This window comes from Siniperca chuatsi, linkage group LG12 (genome assembly GCF_020085105.1).
Source record: "Siniperca chuatsi isolate FFG_IHB_CAS linkage group LG12, ASM2008510v1, whole genome shotgun sequence".
Lineage (NCBI taxonomy): Eukaryota > Metazoa > Chordata > Actinopteri > Centrarchiformes > Sinipercidae > Siniperca > Siniperca chuatsi.
The window spans coordinates 6,403,347-6,417,445 of NC_058053.1; the positions used below are offsets into that span (position 1 = coordinate 6,403,347).

The 14,099-nt window shown below is 39.6% G+C and overlaps 1 protein-coding gene across 2 annotated transcripts in view; it reads right to left on the minus strand.

Annotated features, from left to right (window-relative positions):
* Nucleotides 1–14,099, minus strand: part of dnah7 (dynein, axonemal, heavy chain 7) — an 82,838-nt gene that overhangs the window by 44,339 nt on the left and 24,400 nt on the right. For both annotated transcript variants that reach the window (XM_044217753.1, XM_044217752.1), the window contains exons 21-31: nucleotides 12,395–12,593; nucleotides 12,085–12,225; nucleotides 10,809–11,021; nucleotides 10,581–10,690; nucleotides 7,402–7,570; nucleotides 6,414–6,516; nucleotides 5,429–5,556; nucleotides 4,509–4,721; nucleotides 3,501–3,599; nucleotides 2,930–3,178; nucleotides 1,635–1,784 (exon numbers count right to left, since the gene is read on the minus strand). In XM_044217753.1, the coding sequence (XP_044073688.1) occupies nucleotides 1,635–1,784; nucleotides 2,930–3,178; nucleotides 3,501–3,599; nucleotides 4,509–4,721; nucleotides 5,429–5,556; nucleotides 6,414–6,516; nucleotides 7,402–7,570; nucleotides 10,581–10,690; nucleotides 10,809–11,021; nucleotides 12,085–12,225; nucleotides 12,395–12,593 (1,774 nt within the window). The remainder of the gene's footprint in view (nucleotides 1–1,634; nucleotides 1,785–2,929; nucleotides 3,179–3,500; nucleotides 3,600–4,508; nucleotides 4,722–5,428; nucleotides 5,557–6,413; nucleotides 6,517–7,401; nucleotides 7,571–10,580; nucleotides 10,691–10,808; nucleotides 11,022–12,084; nucleotides 12,226–12,394; nucleotides 12,594–14,099) is intronic.

Below are 14,099 nucleotides of genomic sequence, written 5' to 3' on the forward strand. Positions count from 1 at the left end.
ACATGAACAAAATATGGGATCTCTGAGGAGTTCTGAGTGTATTTTTGGCAGCCTGTATAAACAGAGTAATTTCCCAGGCACAGACTCAATCAATGACCTTGAGAAATGACATCACTCTCTGAGGATACCAATAGTAAGGCACCTTTCTAGCTTGTCTCCTCATTCACCAGGAGGTGTGGCATCTCCATGAGGATAAATGATGTGGATTTCCCACCTTCCATCATAACTGAGGGAGCCACTCCCATAAACATCAAAAGGTTTTCAGCTCTTGAGTTCCACAATAACAAACTCAGAAGAATGTTAAAATTGTTTCATAACCAAGTCAACAGAAAATACTTGTTTGTGATTGACTGGCAGAAGACCGTTAAAATACTAATAAATAAAAGGTCCAGCGTGTAGGATTTAGTGGCATCTACAGTGAAACTGCGCGAAACTTGCAAAAAACACGAACGACCCCGATCTAGAGCCAGTGATTGGTTTGTCCGTTCTGGACTACTGTAGAAACATGGTGGTGCAACATGGTGGCCTCCGTGGAAGGGGACCCACCCCCTATGTAGATAAAAACGGCCTATTCTAAGGTAATGAAAACACAATGATTCATATTTTCAGGTGATTTTACACTAATTAAAACATACTTATAAATATTATATTCCATTTCTCCAATAGCTCCTCCTAAATGTTACACACTGGACCTTTAACTGGCATCTCAAACATAGTTCCAAAGTTAAATCAACAGTACATTAACCACTGTTCTAAACTGTCTGCAAGGTATCTTAAATTACAGGCAATGATAGCAACAGTACTTGTGCTTTGTGCTTGATTACCAGTTAAATCATTTTAACCACATTTTCAATAGACATTCTTTTGTCCAAAAAGCCAAAATTTACAAAAAAAAATGTAATAATTAAAATGTGTCCATAAGTGTAAAGAATATTTTTTGTTATAAAAACAAATATAGCTTGTTTTGACACATAACACAATGGACACATAACATGGCATGTTGTCAGCAGTTTTAAAGATTCTGCTTAGTTGGTACTCACATAGTAGACTCTTCAGTATGATTGAACTAAAACCTAAAGAGAATGTTGAAGTAGGACATTTGGTCTTTTACATAGTGTGGTCTCTGTTTTTGGATTCCTGAATAAGAAGAAATGGTTTTCCTTGATTAAACAACTTTACCACAGTCTCTCCAACAGGATTTCGGGATAAAATGATGAATTCGGTGGGAGTCAACATTTTAAGCTATTATTTGTGAATACACACAGTATTAAGCACATAGAAAGCCGCAGCAGACAATGGGAGGTGTTACAGCTCCCACAGATCCTCTGCTAAATTGGCACTATATCTGGGTGTATGCAGCATGAAATAATATGTTCACCACATATCACATCAAAATGGGTGAACATTGTGTGATTATGGATTTCAAGTGCTCTGTATGCAAAAGAACAGGTGGTGTGCGACTAAACCTGCACATCTCCTAAGCGGGAACATGTTGATCTGTATGAGGGTTTGAAGGAGCATGTCGCTGAATTAACACACTGCTTCACAAGTTCGATAATATTGTGTGTTTGTTTGCTTGCTTTTGTCTGAACCTAAAACTGTTTAAACGGCTGTACTCTGGGCAGCCATCTTACCTGAGAGGAAGCAAAGACTCTGTAGCTGATAGCAAGGATGCCATCAGACCACTCGTGAGAGATGGGGTCAAACTGGCCATACAGCTCACCCATGGTGATGGATTTGGGATTGATAACTCTGATCTGTACCTCGTTCTCATCCATCAAACCCTGGTGTAACAACCACATACATACAAACACACAACATACATATAGAATACACACAGAGATATCATAAACTCAAGAAAAAAGTTATGCACAGACAAATTCAAATTAGATACAGTATGTACATACACACGTATACAGCATATAAATACACTGAAAAAAACAGCAAAAATTTGCATGACAAGCCACTCATTTGACCAACTTGTCTCCGCCAAGACTCATAAATTGCTTAGAAGATTACTGTCTGTATGACAGGACTTCTGCTAACTGAGGAAGAGAAGCAAAAACTACAACAAACGGCTTTTCAGACAAGGTGTCACTTTGAGTTAAAAACAATGAGAAAAAAAAGCTGCTGAAAAAAACCAACAAGGAGAAAAAGGGGAGGGGGGTTGGACATGATCAGTGGATGTGCAGCAACAAGGATGACGATGATAAATGTGGCATTCCCGGGTGTTCCATCAGAAGGCCTTCATCTGTCTCCTTGGTGGGATGCCTCTCAGCCCTCTCAGCCATGTAAATACAACAAGCCAGTTCTGCTCTTCTCTGTGAGATCGATAACTACTAAACAAAGACTACAGCTCTGACAAATTGGATGGATGTGTTTACTTGGGACAAACATGTAGCTCAGATAAGCCTTGGATATTGAGTGCAACACATATTTTTACTTGACATGAAGGTTTATATATTTTACTGATTGAGCAAGTTCATGTCCCAAGGACTCAGGAAACCCCATCCAGATTTGTAATAAAATACAATTAAAATGCTTGGTTAACCATCTGAAAATAAGGCTTTTCCCCCAAATGTCTTACAAATTGACCAGGTAAATAACCTGACTGGAACATAACAAATAAGGTGGACAACTATGGGAATGTAACCAAGAAAATAAAGTTTAAAGTAGCTATTATTTAAGACTTAGTGCCATGTAAAGAATCATGAAATATAGTAAGCTGACATACAACTTGTGGCCTAACATGGCACTTTTCTCCACTTCTGTTGTCATTATCTTAAATCACAATTCTTTCCTAATTTCTGCAACCATCACAGTTAGCATACCCAGCTTTTACTTCTTAATTCTTATTGTCAACAGATAAGGAGCACAGCATCCACCGTCCTCTACAGCCTACTGGTTAGATTTAAACAGGACATCATACCTTTTTACAGACGTCACGAAGGGCTGCTGCCAACACCCGATAGGCGCTGGTCTTGCCTCCAAAGGGCTCACCCACCAGCATGAAACCATGCCTCACTATCATCATCTCATAGATTTGCAGGATTTTCTCAGCAAAGAAATCGGTGACTTGCAGGTTCATGCGCTGGCAGTTTTCCTCGATAGCCTCCAGCAGGGTGCGGTAGTCTCGCTTTGGAAGCTTGACCCCCGGGAAGAGGTCAGAGGTGATACCCTGAGATGGAAAGGCAAAGTAGTTGGAGAACAGTGAGGGAGGACTCTTGGCGTTGAATGAGGGAACACACATACACAGTTTTAAACGCAACAGATAATGGAAAGTTTACTCACATGCACACACATACTCAGAAACTCAGTGTAAACAACCATTCGCTCACGCACACACACATACTCCAGAGAACTGTTCTGACTCAAACAGACTTAAGTTGTCCTTATACATTGTGGGTCCAAATGAACCGAGTGGAATTAACATGGGCTGGCATCACTTGATGTGTATCGCTCCATTAATCAAGACAGGGGGAGCTCCACTCTTATCGCACCTCAAATAGCTTCAGATCATGGGCCAGGAACTTGGGCAGATTGACATCAATAATGGATCTCAGCAACAGGGTGTCTTCATCCTCGTCTGGAAAAGTGAGCTGCAGTGCAACAAACCCGCCCCCAAGGAAGAAGAAGAGAAAAGGAGCAGAGGAAATGTGAGTAAAAAAGGCAGACAATGAGGGAAATAAACAAAAGGAAAGAAGGAACAGACAGTTTGAATCATGGAGCTTTATGAAGACACGTGTACCTGTAAAGTCACTGTAAAGGTATACTGAGGGTCTAAATGACACCTCTGTTTTCCAAAAGCAAAATTTAAAAAAGGCAACAGGCTTGGTGTCAATGCTTAGTCTATATAGGATGTGATGAAAGAAATTATATGTATGCATCAGGTCACCAAAGTGGGGGTATGCCCCCTGTGTGTATAGAAAATGCAGGTGCCTGTTGATAACTTTCTCTTTGAAAGCCAAACTGACAGCTCTTTTCTTTCACTCTCACACATCACTGCATTCTGCAAAATAGGGAGGTTTGGGCCAATTCTTAAGATTCCTCACTGTGTCTGAAAGATTAGAGTGGCTTAAAGAAAATCTTAATTGTGCACACAATCAAAATAGTATCACAGAACTACCAATATGTAACCCAACCATATTTAAAATAAACTTGCTTTCTCTGCCTTACAAATGTAACCAAACATGTTTTGAGGAGGAGGCAAGACATTACACTCAGCTATGTGCATGTTTGCCTTCTAACTTACTTAGCAAGAGCAAGAGTTGAGAAATTGTTCCACCCCGATTAGGCAGTCTTTTTACCATTTGTCTTTTAGTTCAATGTTCAAAGACTATATTTAAATGTGTTTTCCTGAAAATAAATCACCATTAAAATCATAAAACAAACATGCTGATACTGGCACAATAGTTATGTGTAACTGACGCATTTTGTGGGGAAATGAAACAATTCAGGTAAATGAACAAAAAATTCCATCATTTCAAAATGAATCTGTGTTGAGATACCTTGAGGTTTCCAGCAGCAGTCAGCACAGACTTGACAGCCCTCATCCCATAGTCGTAGTGATGCTGTGAGGACAGCTGCTCCGAACAGAGTCGATAAGTGGCCACAATTTTCACAGACAGGGGCCGTGCAGTTACAAAGCCGCACGAGTAGAGCACAATCTCTGCAATCATTGCATAGTCCGGTACCATCATAGCAACAGTCCTGAATAGAGCCTGGTGTAAAGAGACACTTTTTCTGAATGGAAGCAAGTTTTTAATTTCAAAACGTTTTGAACTGAAGTAGTTCTAAAGTTATGCATTTTTATGATGTTCCTTAAAGGTCCAGTGTGTAGGATTTAGTGGCATCTAGCGGTGAAATTGCAGATTGCAACCATTTGAATACCACTCGCCTCACCCTCCCCTTCCAAGCGTGAAGAAGAAACTACTGTGGCCGCGGAACTCACAAAAAACGCACATGGCCCAATCTAGAGCTAATGTTTGGTTTGTCCGTTCTGGGCTACTGTAGAAACATGGCGGGGCAACATGGCGGACTCTGTGGGATAGGATCCGCTCCCTCTGTAGATAAAAACAGCTTATTCTAGGGTAATGAAAACACAACAACTCTTATTTTCAGGTGATTATACACTAATGAAAACATACTTAACATTATTATTTTCCATTTCTGCCAATAGCTCCTGCTAAATGTTACATACTGGACCTTTGAGTTTTATTTTAGCAGTTTTTGCATTGGTAATGTTTGGAGACAGGCATAAAACAGGCCTATATTTTTGACTACTTTTAGTAGAGAAACACAGAATGCTGATTTTACAGTAATTCAAACTCCTCAATTATGTATGTGAAAATGCCTCAAACTTTGCGTTCCAGAAATCACAGATTGGACGCCTAAAATAGAAAGAATGACCAAGAAACTGATTCTGTACCTTGAGGTTGTCTGGTAGCTCAGAGCGTCCAGCGTAGCCAGGATTCATAGTAATGAACACAGCACAGGAGGGGTCCAGTTTTAGCTCAGTCCCTTCAAACATCAGCATCTCAGAATGGGCAGAAATTCCTGGACACAGATACAGTATGTATTTACTTGTACTTTGTGCCTTTTGACTCTGATGAAGACACTTTTTAAGAGGAGTAGTGTCAAAACGTTTGCACTTTTAAAGGCTGCAAATCGATCAGTGTGCTCTGGTCTTTATTCCCACTGCAGTTTTAGAGTGCTGCCTCTTTGGACCCTTTTTTGTAATGAGCACACCCTGAGGAGCATATCCATAGACACCATGTCCGCCATATCAGTAGATGACTAATGGACATGCCCATCAGAGACATGTCATGGGCCTGTGCCCACCTCGATGCACATACAAATACAAATGGCTACTTATGGCCATAGGCTAAGATGCTTTTAAATTTGCCACAACCTACAGCTTAGGTCAAACAAGTCATGTTAAGTCAATTTTATTTAGCCCAAAATCCCAAAATTTCTTGAGAAGGCTGCATAACCTGTACAACATACAACACGCTCTATCTACAATTCATGTGAGGAAAAACTCCAGGTCTAAAAACAACTGTGAAAAATGTGTTAGCAGCAGTTGAGTAACAGAAACCTAATAGCATTTTCAAACTTTAGTTTTGGGTTAAGAAAAATCTTTATACCCCTTTGGCACTTGCATCTTATGACGAGTCAAGTCATTCGATGCCCATAGCACACACAGGACACACTGCTGTGCTGCATTGAACAAAGCTGTGCTTGAAGTTCTGCTGGCCAGCCTACACAAATTGCCTTAGCTCAGTGTTGCATCTCTTTGTAGTTTTTTTTTTTTTTTACTGGTGAGAATACGCCAAATTTGTTTCTGGTATAGTGCCAGCTTATGCAAAGATCAAAGGGAAAGAAAGCCAGAATGTCAAAAAACCAGCACAAACCTCTCTGTATGGTGAGAATCTGTTGAGCCACCACAGACAGCACCTCCAAGTCAATGCGGTTAAACTCATCAAAACAGGCCCAAGCTCCGCAGGATAAAAGACCCTGGTTACACACACACAAACACACATATTGGCACACGCAGACACACACAAACACATCAACACACACATACACAATTTATTAATACATATTTAAATAGTATGTATGAGCAAGTTTTGCCTGAGTATGTGAAAGCTATTTCAGTATGGCAAGTGGGAGGACATTTCAGTAGGGTGTAAGCAATTTCAGCGTAAACAAAAATGGGATTTTTTTGCAGTCATTTAGTTTGGCTCTTGTGGCTTTCCACATTTACATTCACACACAACTTTAATCACATGACACTAATCAACTGGGGGGGGGCAGTGAACAAGGCCCCCTGACTGAGCCATCAGTGCAGTGCTATTTTTGAAAGGACAAATCTTAATATTCTACAGTTCTTACACCAGGATATTGTGACAGGAGCAATGTGCACGTTTAATTGACTGCATTTTTTTTTTTTTGCATAATGGTAGGCAAACACAACTGCACTACTGTACTGCATTATCTTTGTAAGGACAGGTTGTAGTGATGTGTAGGAAATGTAAATGTCTGTATGCCTGTCAGGGACAGGAGGAAATAGGAATGGGAGGGAAATTTAACCCCTGTGCCACCTGCTATTATCTGACTCTCTGAAGTGTTGACAGTTATGGTAGTGGCATATTCCAAGGTGGATGTATCTGTTCTGGTATACTTCCAGCTGAAAGAAGAGGGCAACAGCACGTGGAAATACTGATTAACTATCAGAAGTAAAACATTTGTTGTACATGCATGGTTTTACTAGTGTGTAGGAAAGAGGCTTGTTAGTATGTATCTGTTTTTACTGATGTGTAAATGATGTGATGTGTTTTGGATAGCAAGTAGTAAGAAAATTATAGTAATTTTAACTTATGGTAAGAGAATTGTACTCACCTTGAAGAACTTGCCCAGAGCAATGTAGTCCAGTCCATCAGAGCAGTTGAAGACCACACACTGCTTGGCCACAGCTTTGGCCAAGTCTTTGGTTGTCTCAGTCTTTCCTGTGCCAGCTGGGCCCTCAGGGGCCCCTCCCAAATGGAGGTGGAGAGCACCAAACAAAGTGCTGAAGTAGAAGGAACAGACAGGAGAAAGCTCATGTAACACCTTATTGCCTGTCAGTGATTAATGCGATTATGTGTTTCCTCACTGTACTATGTACATATACTTTTATCGACAGAAACATTTCAAAATAGGTCCACTCCAGCTCGCTGGCAAAACATTTAGTAAAATGTTGAAGTGACTGAGAGCCTCACTGCAGGGAGGCTGTATTGTGGAAGGTGGCAGCTTTTGAGTGCTAGGCTTTCAGACACATCGGAACCTAATTTTTCTATGAACTGTATTGTGGGCAGTTTTTTGCACTGCAATACAGGGACTTGGCAATAATTTATTAGTGAACTGAGGCAATTACTGTTGTTAAGGTTTTCAAAATAATCTCTCTAAAATAAAAAAACACACAACATTTTTGAAGCTTCTGCAAGGTGGAGCATAATGTTTACATGTCATTTTCCCAAATGGTATTATATGATCGGTCACCCAATTCTGTGAGTTTTTTGTTTGTATTTAAACCTTATTTCTTTATTATTTACAACATTTGTCGAACAAAATACCTGAAAAATATAAAGGAATTTGTTATTATTCTCATATGGTATCTTATGGCATTTGGACTATGTTAGTCCAAGTCTTTCAGAGTTATTTATTGACACAATCAGTGCAAGAATATATTATTAATGATGGGATTAGGATATGTTTTTATGTTTTGATGGATTCAACTTCAAATATATAGTATAAACAGTATTACTGCTGTTCAAAATGCAATTTTATAATCTAATATAAATTAATATAATATTAATCTAGAATATTACAATGTCATTGTAACTATACACAGTGATCAGTAAACTGCCATTCACAGCCAAAGCAGATAAAGTCGCCCTCGCCTCGTGGAGACAATAGTCAGCCAAGTTCTAGCAGTAATCTTTAAAAACTAGCCGTAGTGGCTAGCTGGGGAGCATTGTGCACAAACAAACAGGTTTGATGAACATCAATTATTTCCAGGTACACAGTAAGGAAGAACTCTCAGTAGCTCAGCAACAACATACTGTCACTTTAAGACGAGACTAAGATGGACAAGAAAAGACATTTAGCATCTAAAACAGGACAAGAATGCAGGAAGAGTTCTTGTAGACAGAATAACAAGGTAGGTGAGTGATTAATAGTGTAGGGATATATGCAGCTATCTCCAACCTGGGATTTGTAGAATTTGTAGAGTCAAGGATTCTTTGAGCAATTTTTCTGCTGTTACACTGCCTGAACTAACAGACATCATGTCTCTTATGAGAGTATCCTCGATCCCTCTGGACAAAATCCCAACTAGGTCTTATTGGAAGTTTATTGGAAGATTGTATTACGCCCCATTTGGTAACTATTTTGAACAGCTTGCTGTCTACTGGCTGCGTCCCAGATTACTTTAAAACTGCTTGTGTCCAGCCAGTCCTAAAAAAACCTCGGCTTGATCCTACCCTCCTGGACAACTATCGTCCGATCTCCAAACTGCCTTTTATTTCCAAGGTTCTCAAAAAAAAATTTTCTAAGCAGCTTCTTGCTGCCGTGGGAAACAATAATACATTTTAAAAGTTCCAATCTGGTTTTCGTCAGCACCACAGCACTGAGACAGCCCTTCTCAAAGTCACTAATGACCTTTTAATGATTGCAGACACAGGCATGTGTTCAATTCTTGTGCTGCTGGATTTAAGTGGTGCCTGTGACCCTATTGATCATGGCATTCTTTTAGATAGACTGAGGCACTGGGTGGGCATATCTGGTACTGCACTAGACTGGTTCTCATCTTATTTGTCCAATAGGAAATTCTGTGTTGCCATTAGCAACTTCATGTCATCGTTTTCCCAAATCAACTATGGTGTGCCTCAAGATTCAATTCTGGGACCAATACTGTTCTACTTATACATGCTGTCCTTGGGTGATGTCATCCACAGACATGGTATTTCTTTTCATTGTTATGCAGATGACACACAGTTGTACCTCCCTGTCAAACCCAATTACCTTAATATGCTGAGTTCTCTGCCTGTCTGACAAAAATGGATGACAAATGGATGTCAATAAATTTTCTTCAGCTCAACTCAAATAAAACAGAAATGCTTGTTATTGGGCCCCAACATATCACTAAACAAATACTGCCATCTACTGGCTACCTGTCACAACATATCAAGCCTGAAATCTTGCAAGAAATCTTGGTGTCCTATTTGATAGCAATTTATGTTTTGAGCAACATATCACTAAGCTTGTCCAATCACGTTTTTATCACCTCAGAAATATTGCAAAAAAATCTGATCTATTTTAAATTTTAGTGATACAGAAACTGTTGTAAATGCTTTAATCTCCTCACACCTTGATTACTGTAAGTCTGTTCTCTTGTCTTAATCAAAAAACTCTGAAACGACTGCAGACTGTATAGAACTCAGCTGCTAGGTTTCTAACCAGGACCAAGAGGTACGACCACATAACACCTGTTTTAGCCTCTTTACATTGGCTCCTTGTTTGTTTTAGGATTGATTTTAAGATCTTATTGATTACTTTTAAGGCTCTTCATGGCCTGTCTCCAGATTATATTTTAGACCTTTTAATCCCTTATGAACCTTCACACAGTTTGAGATCTTTGGGCAGGGGTCTTCTGTCTGTTCCTGAGTCCAGGATGAAAACTAAGGGGGACAGAGCTTTTTCCATCAGGGCCCCGTGGCTCTGGAACAACTTGCCCGATGAAAAGAGGTTGTCTGAGTCAGTGTCTTCTTTTAAATCTCTTCTCAAAATGCATTTTTATCGGAAATCATATCCTGATTTTACCTGAGCTGTCTATTTTATTGGTTTTTATGTATTTTATCATTCACTGTGGTATTTTATTTCTCTCTCTGCGAAGCACTTTGTACTCTGTTTTAATAAGTGCTCTATAAATAAAATGTTATTATTATTATTATTATCATCATTATTATTATCATCTCCAACAAATACACTAGAAAAAGACAAACAGTAAACTTTTGCGGGTGCTTGTGTGGTAGCTTTACCGGTAGCAGCGGTCAGTGAGTGGGGTAATGACCAGACGTGGAGTGTTTCCCAGGTATTCATAACCATAAGGCAAACCAGCATTGATCATCTTGGTCTGGAGGTGGTTCTCCTGCACAGGATGTGATGCAGAGGTCAGAAACCAATCACTGAGTATGTATTATGAGTTGTAATTAATCCCCAAACTCCCCAAACACTTATATCAACCCACCCCAGCCCTTTTTACATACCACCCAGTAGTAGCGCAGTTGGCTAAGCCACTCAAAGTCATTCTCGTCAGTTATTCCTTTTTGCACCAGAGTAGCAAGCACATCCCTGGCGTGGACGTCCAGCACAACAAGGGCTCCGAGGGTCACCCGGTTCTGCTTGGATAGCTTGCCACGTACAAGTGTCACAATGTCGTCAATCTGTCTATTGTTCTGCTCCAGGTAGGCATCTAAGGCCTGAGGGAGAGAGGCATGATTAAATAGAAGGCAGCGCATGCTGGAGATCAAGACAGAGAGAGGATGCTATCAAGACCAAATCTATAAACTGAAAGTTCACAAGTTTGAGCCCAGCAACAACTACTAAGTCCATCACTGTCAATATGTCCACGAGAAAAACACCACACTTTCCCTTCTTTTATAGGTGCTGTTGCTGTTTGGGCATGATCTTCACCTTTTGAGGTAAAATGTACAAACTCTTGTGTCTTGAAGGACATTAAAAGAAAAATATAACCTGTGATACAAAAGGGTTTTCCAGTCCAACTTTATAAAACACCATTAAAAGGCAACTGGTTATGGCAGCAGACCTTTGCTGGCTACATCCACTAAATAACATGCGTCAGCTTATGAGATATAGGTGCTCTTCACTTGATGTGACAGATTTAATACAGTTTGTAATTCTTATTCAGACCAGCTGGTCCCATATCCACCTCAGCCTCTGTGTTTACAGCTGAACTGTTGTGAATTAGATGATATCTTGGAGGTAGTGCAATGTACAGTTAGGTAAGTCATTACTGAAAGTATCATACTCATTGAAAGGTAATCTTTTTGTCATACAGTTTATCCAAGAGTAATCAGACTTTGTTGACCTCATCTTGAGAACCTTTTAAATCTTTTGTTTAGGCTGTTTCTCATGCGCTGTCTGACATGACTTCACAGTGAATGTTGCCATGGTTACAACTTTGATACAGAGATAATGCAACTTCAGAGCATACTGTAGATGATGTGTTTCAGAAAAAACATGCTGACTTGCTTGCTTTTTAACAGAATAAAGTATGTTAGTATGTGGGTTAAGTCTATCTGTAAAATATATTAAGTCTGTTGCACAATAAAAAGATGTTCTGGGTTTTTCAAAGATAGTGATAGTGGGGCTAACTGGAAGTGAACTTCTATATCAAAGATCCCAGGCAACAATATAAAGTGCCTTATACTATGAAAAAGGACCTTACCCCAACACTACATATGTAAACTGAAATTTAGAATACATAATGCATGTAAACAAATACAACAAACAGTTGATCACCTTCTGTCCCGAATTAATGGCTTCATGAATATCCTTCGTCCAGTAGACCTGTGAGACACAGAGCACTGTCTGGCCTGGCCAAGCACGCACCCAGTTGATCCTCAACTCATTGGGGTACGCCTCAATTGCCTCCCCAATTACCTACAATGGACCACAAGAGGGACAGAGGCTTTAACTCCCTGGTAGCTGTATCATAGGAGGTTTTTAGAAAGAGAAGCTTTGAATGTGCAGACTCAATTTTGGTGTCAACCATTAAATCAAGTGTGTTCAAATCTTATTTGAACACACAAGAAAAGAAAAAAAAAAACACCTTATGCAGGGAAGCGATCATGCCATTCTCCAGTTCCAGAAGCCACTTCTCGACCTGGCCCCTTGCTTTGGAGGTGGAAATGATATCCAGCAGCTGCACCACTTCACCTTCACTGCTCTTCATGTGGGTGATGTCCAGCACATCAGTGAACACCACACTAGCAATGCCTTCAAAGCACTTCTTCAGATGGGGCTGCACCCTGGAAAGAAAATTGAATCACTTAGGTATTGTCTAATGTCTACAGTAAATCTGATCTAATGTTACACTGGCCCATCAAACTGTACTTTAAGTGACATCATGTGGACATAGTAAAGGCTTCCCATTATGAACAATGACACTCACACCTCTAGCACAGATATATTTCCATTTAAACCAATGTAGCTATTTTCACTAGCATAATTCGCCAAGCTTTACTCACACTTTATGCACATAAGAACGTGACTGGGTAGTGGGCTGCGAGCTTTGTCAAAATGCCTCTGAGTGCACAGCAGAACTGAATGAATCAAATGTAGACAATGACGGAGGACTACAGCTGTTGCTGCTGAGTTGTTTATGTGCTGCTTTCACTGAGCAACCAGCCAGACAAGGAGAACATTTTCAGTATTTGTCTGGATCGATATCACCCAGACAAATGATGGTTATGCTGGGCTATGCTGTAAGGCCCCTACGTGTAGAATTGGAAAATTGCTGATTTTAGTGACAAGAGTTTGTATAAAAAAGACACTGTAGAATGGATGTTGATATCCCCTTCCCCCTTCAGACCCAAGAACAGTAGAGTGAATGGATTGAAAGCAACACAAAAACTGCACCAATTATCACAAGGATTGTCTCAATTTTCTACAAATAAAAACTTCTACCATCAGAATAGTTTGAAAGATGCAACAATAACATAAGAATTCTACACATAGGGGTTTTAATGGTTATAGGTAGCCCCTAGAATGAGGGTGGTTTATTAGTCCACATTTATACTGAGTGTGCATGCTGTTGTTTTGCAGATAATTTTAAAATTTGCATTTATTATATAAAAGAGTAATGATGCACCCAGTTTGAACACCTGTACCACCCTCCTGTGAAATTTTGAAAAATGAAAGACTGTAGACATGTAGGCATGAGAAGAAGAACTGTATCTCAAAGCTACACCACATTTTTTCTGTTCCTGATCCCAGTTTTCCTGTTTTTTTTAAATCAGGTTCCATATTATAGGACAGTTGCCCCTGAGATAGATAACTACAGCACTAGCTCAGATGTTGATGATTGCCTCTTTATATATTATCACTACAAAGTACAAATTAGTAGTTTACAACTAAACTGCTATTTCCAAGGTCACAAATGAATTTTAACGGTCTCACAAATATGTTTTAGTGTGGATTTGCTCCTTAAAATGTCACTGAATCACTTAGGTTTGCTCACCATAAGTTTTTTACATTGTGATTATGACTTTTTGTAACATTTAAGGTGAGAATTTGTCAGAATATGTGTCAGAGTTTAGTTGGGGAATTGTGACACAATCCAGCTGCACCCCTAAAAACCTCCAGCAGATGACACTCAATCACCATTTTTTTCATTTGTGTTCACACCATGCCTTGTGACTTTTGCTGTTACGAACCTAGGTGCAATGTTTGCTGAATCGTTCTTATTGTTACTAACTTTTGCTGAATGTCACTCATTAAACAAAGTCATTCCTCTTTTTTTATACTCCTTCATA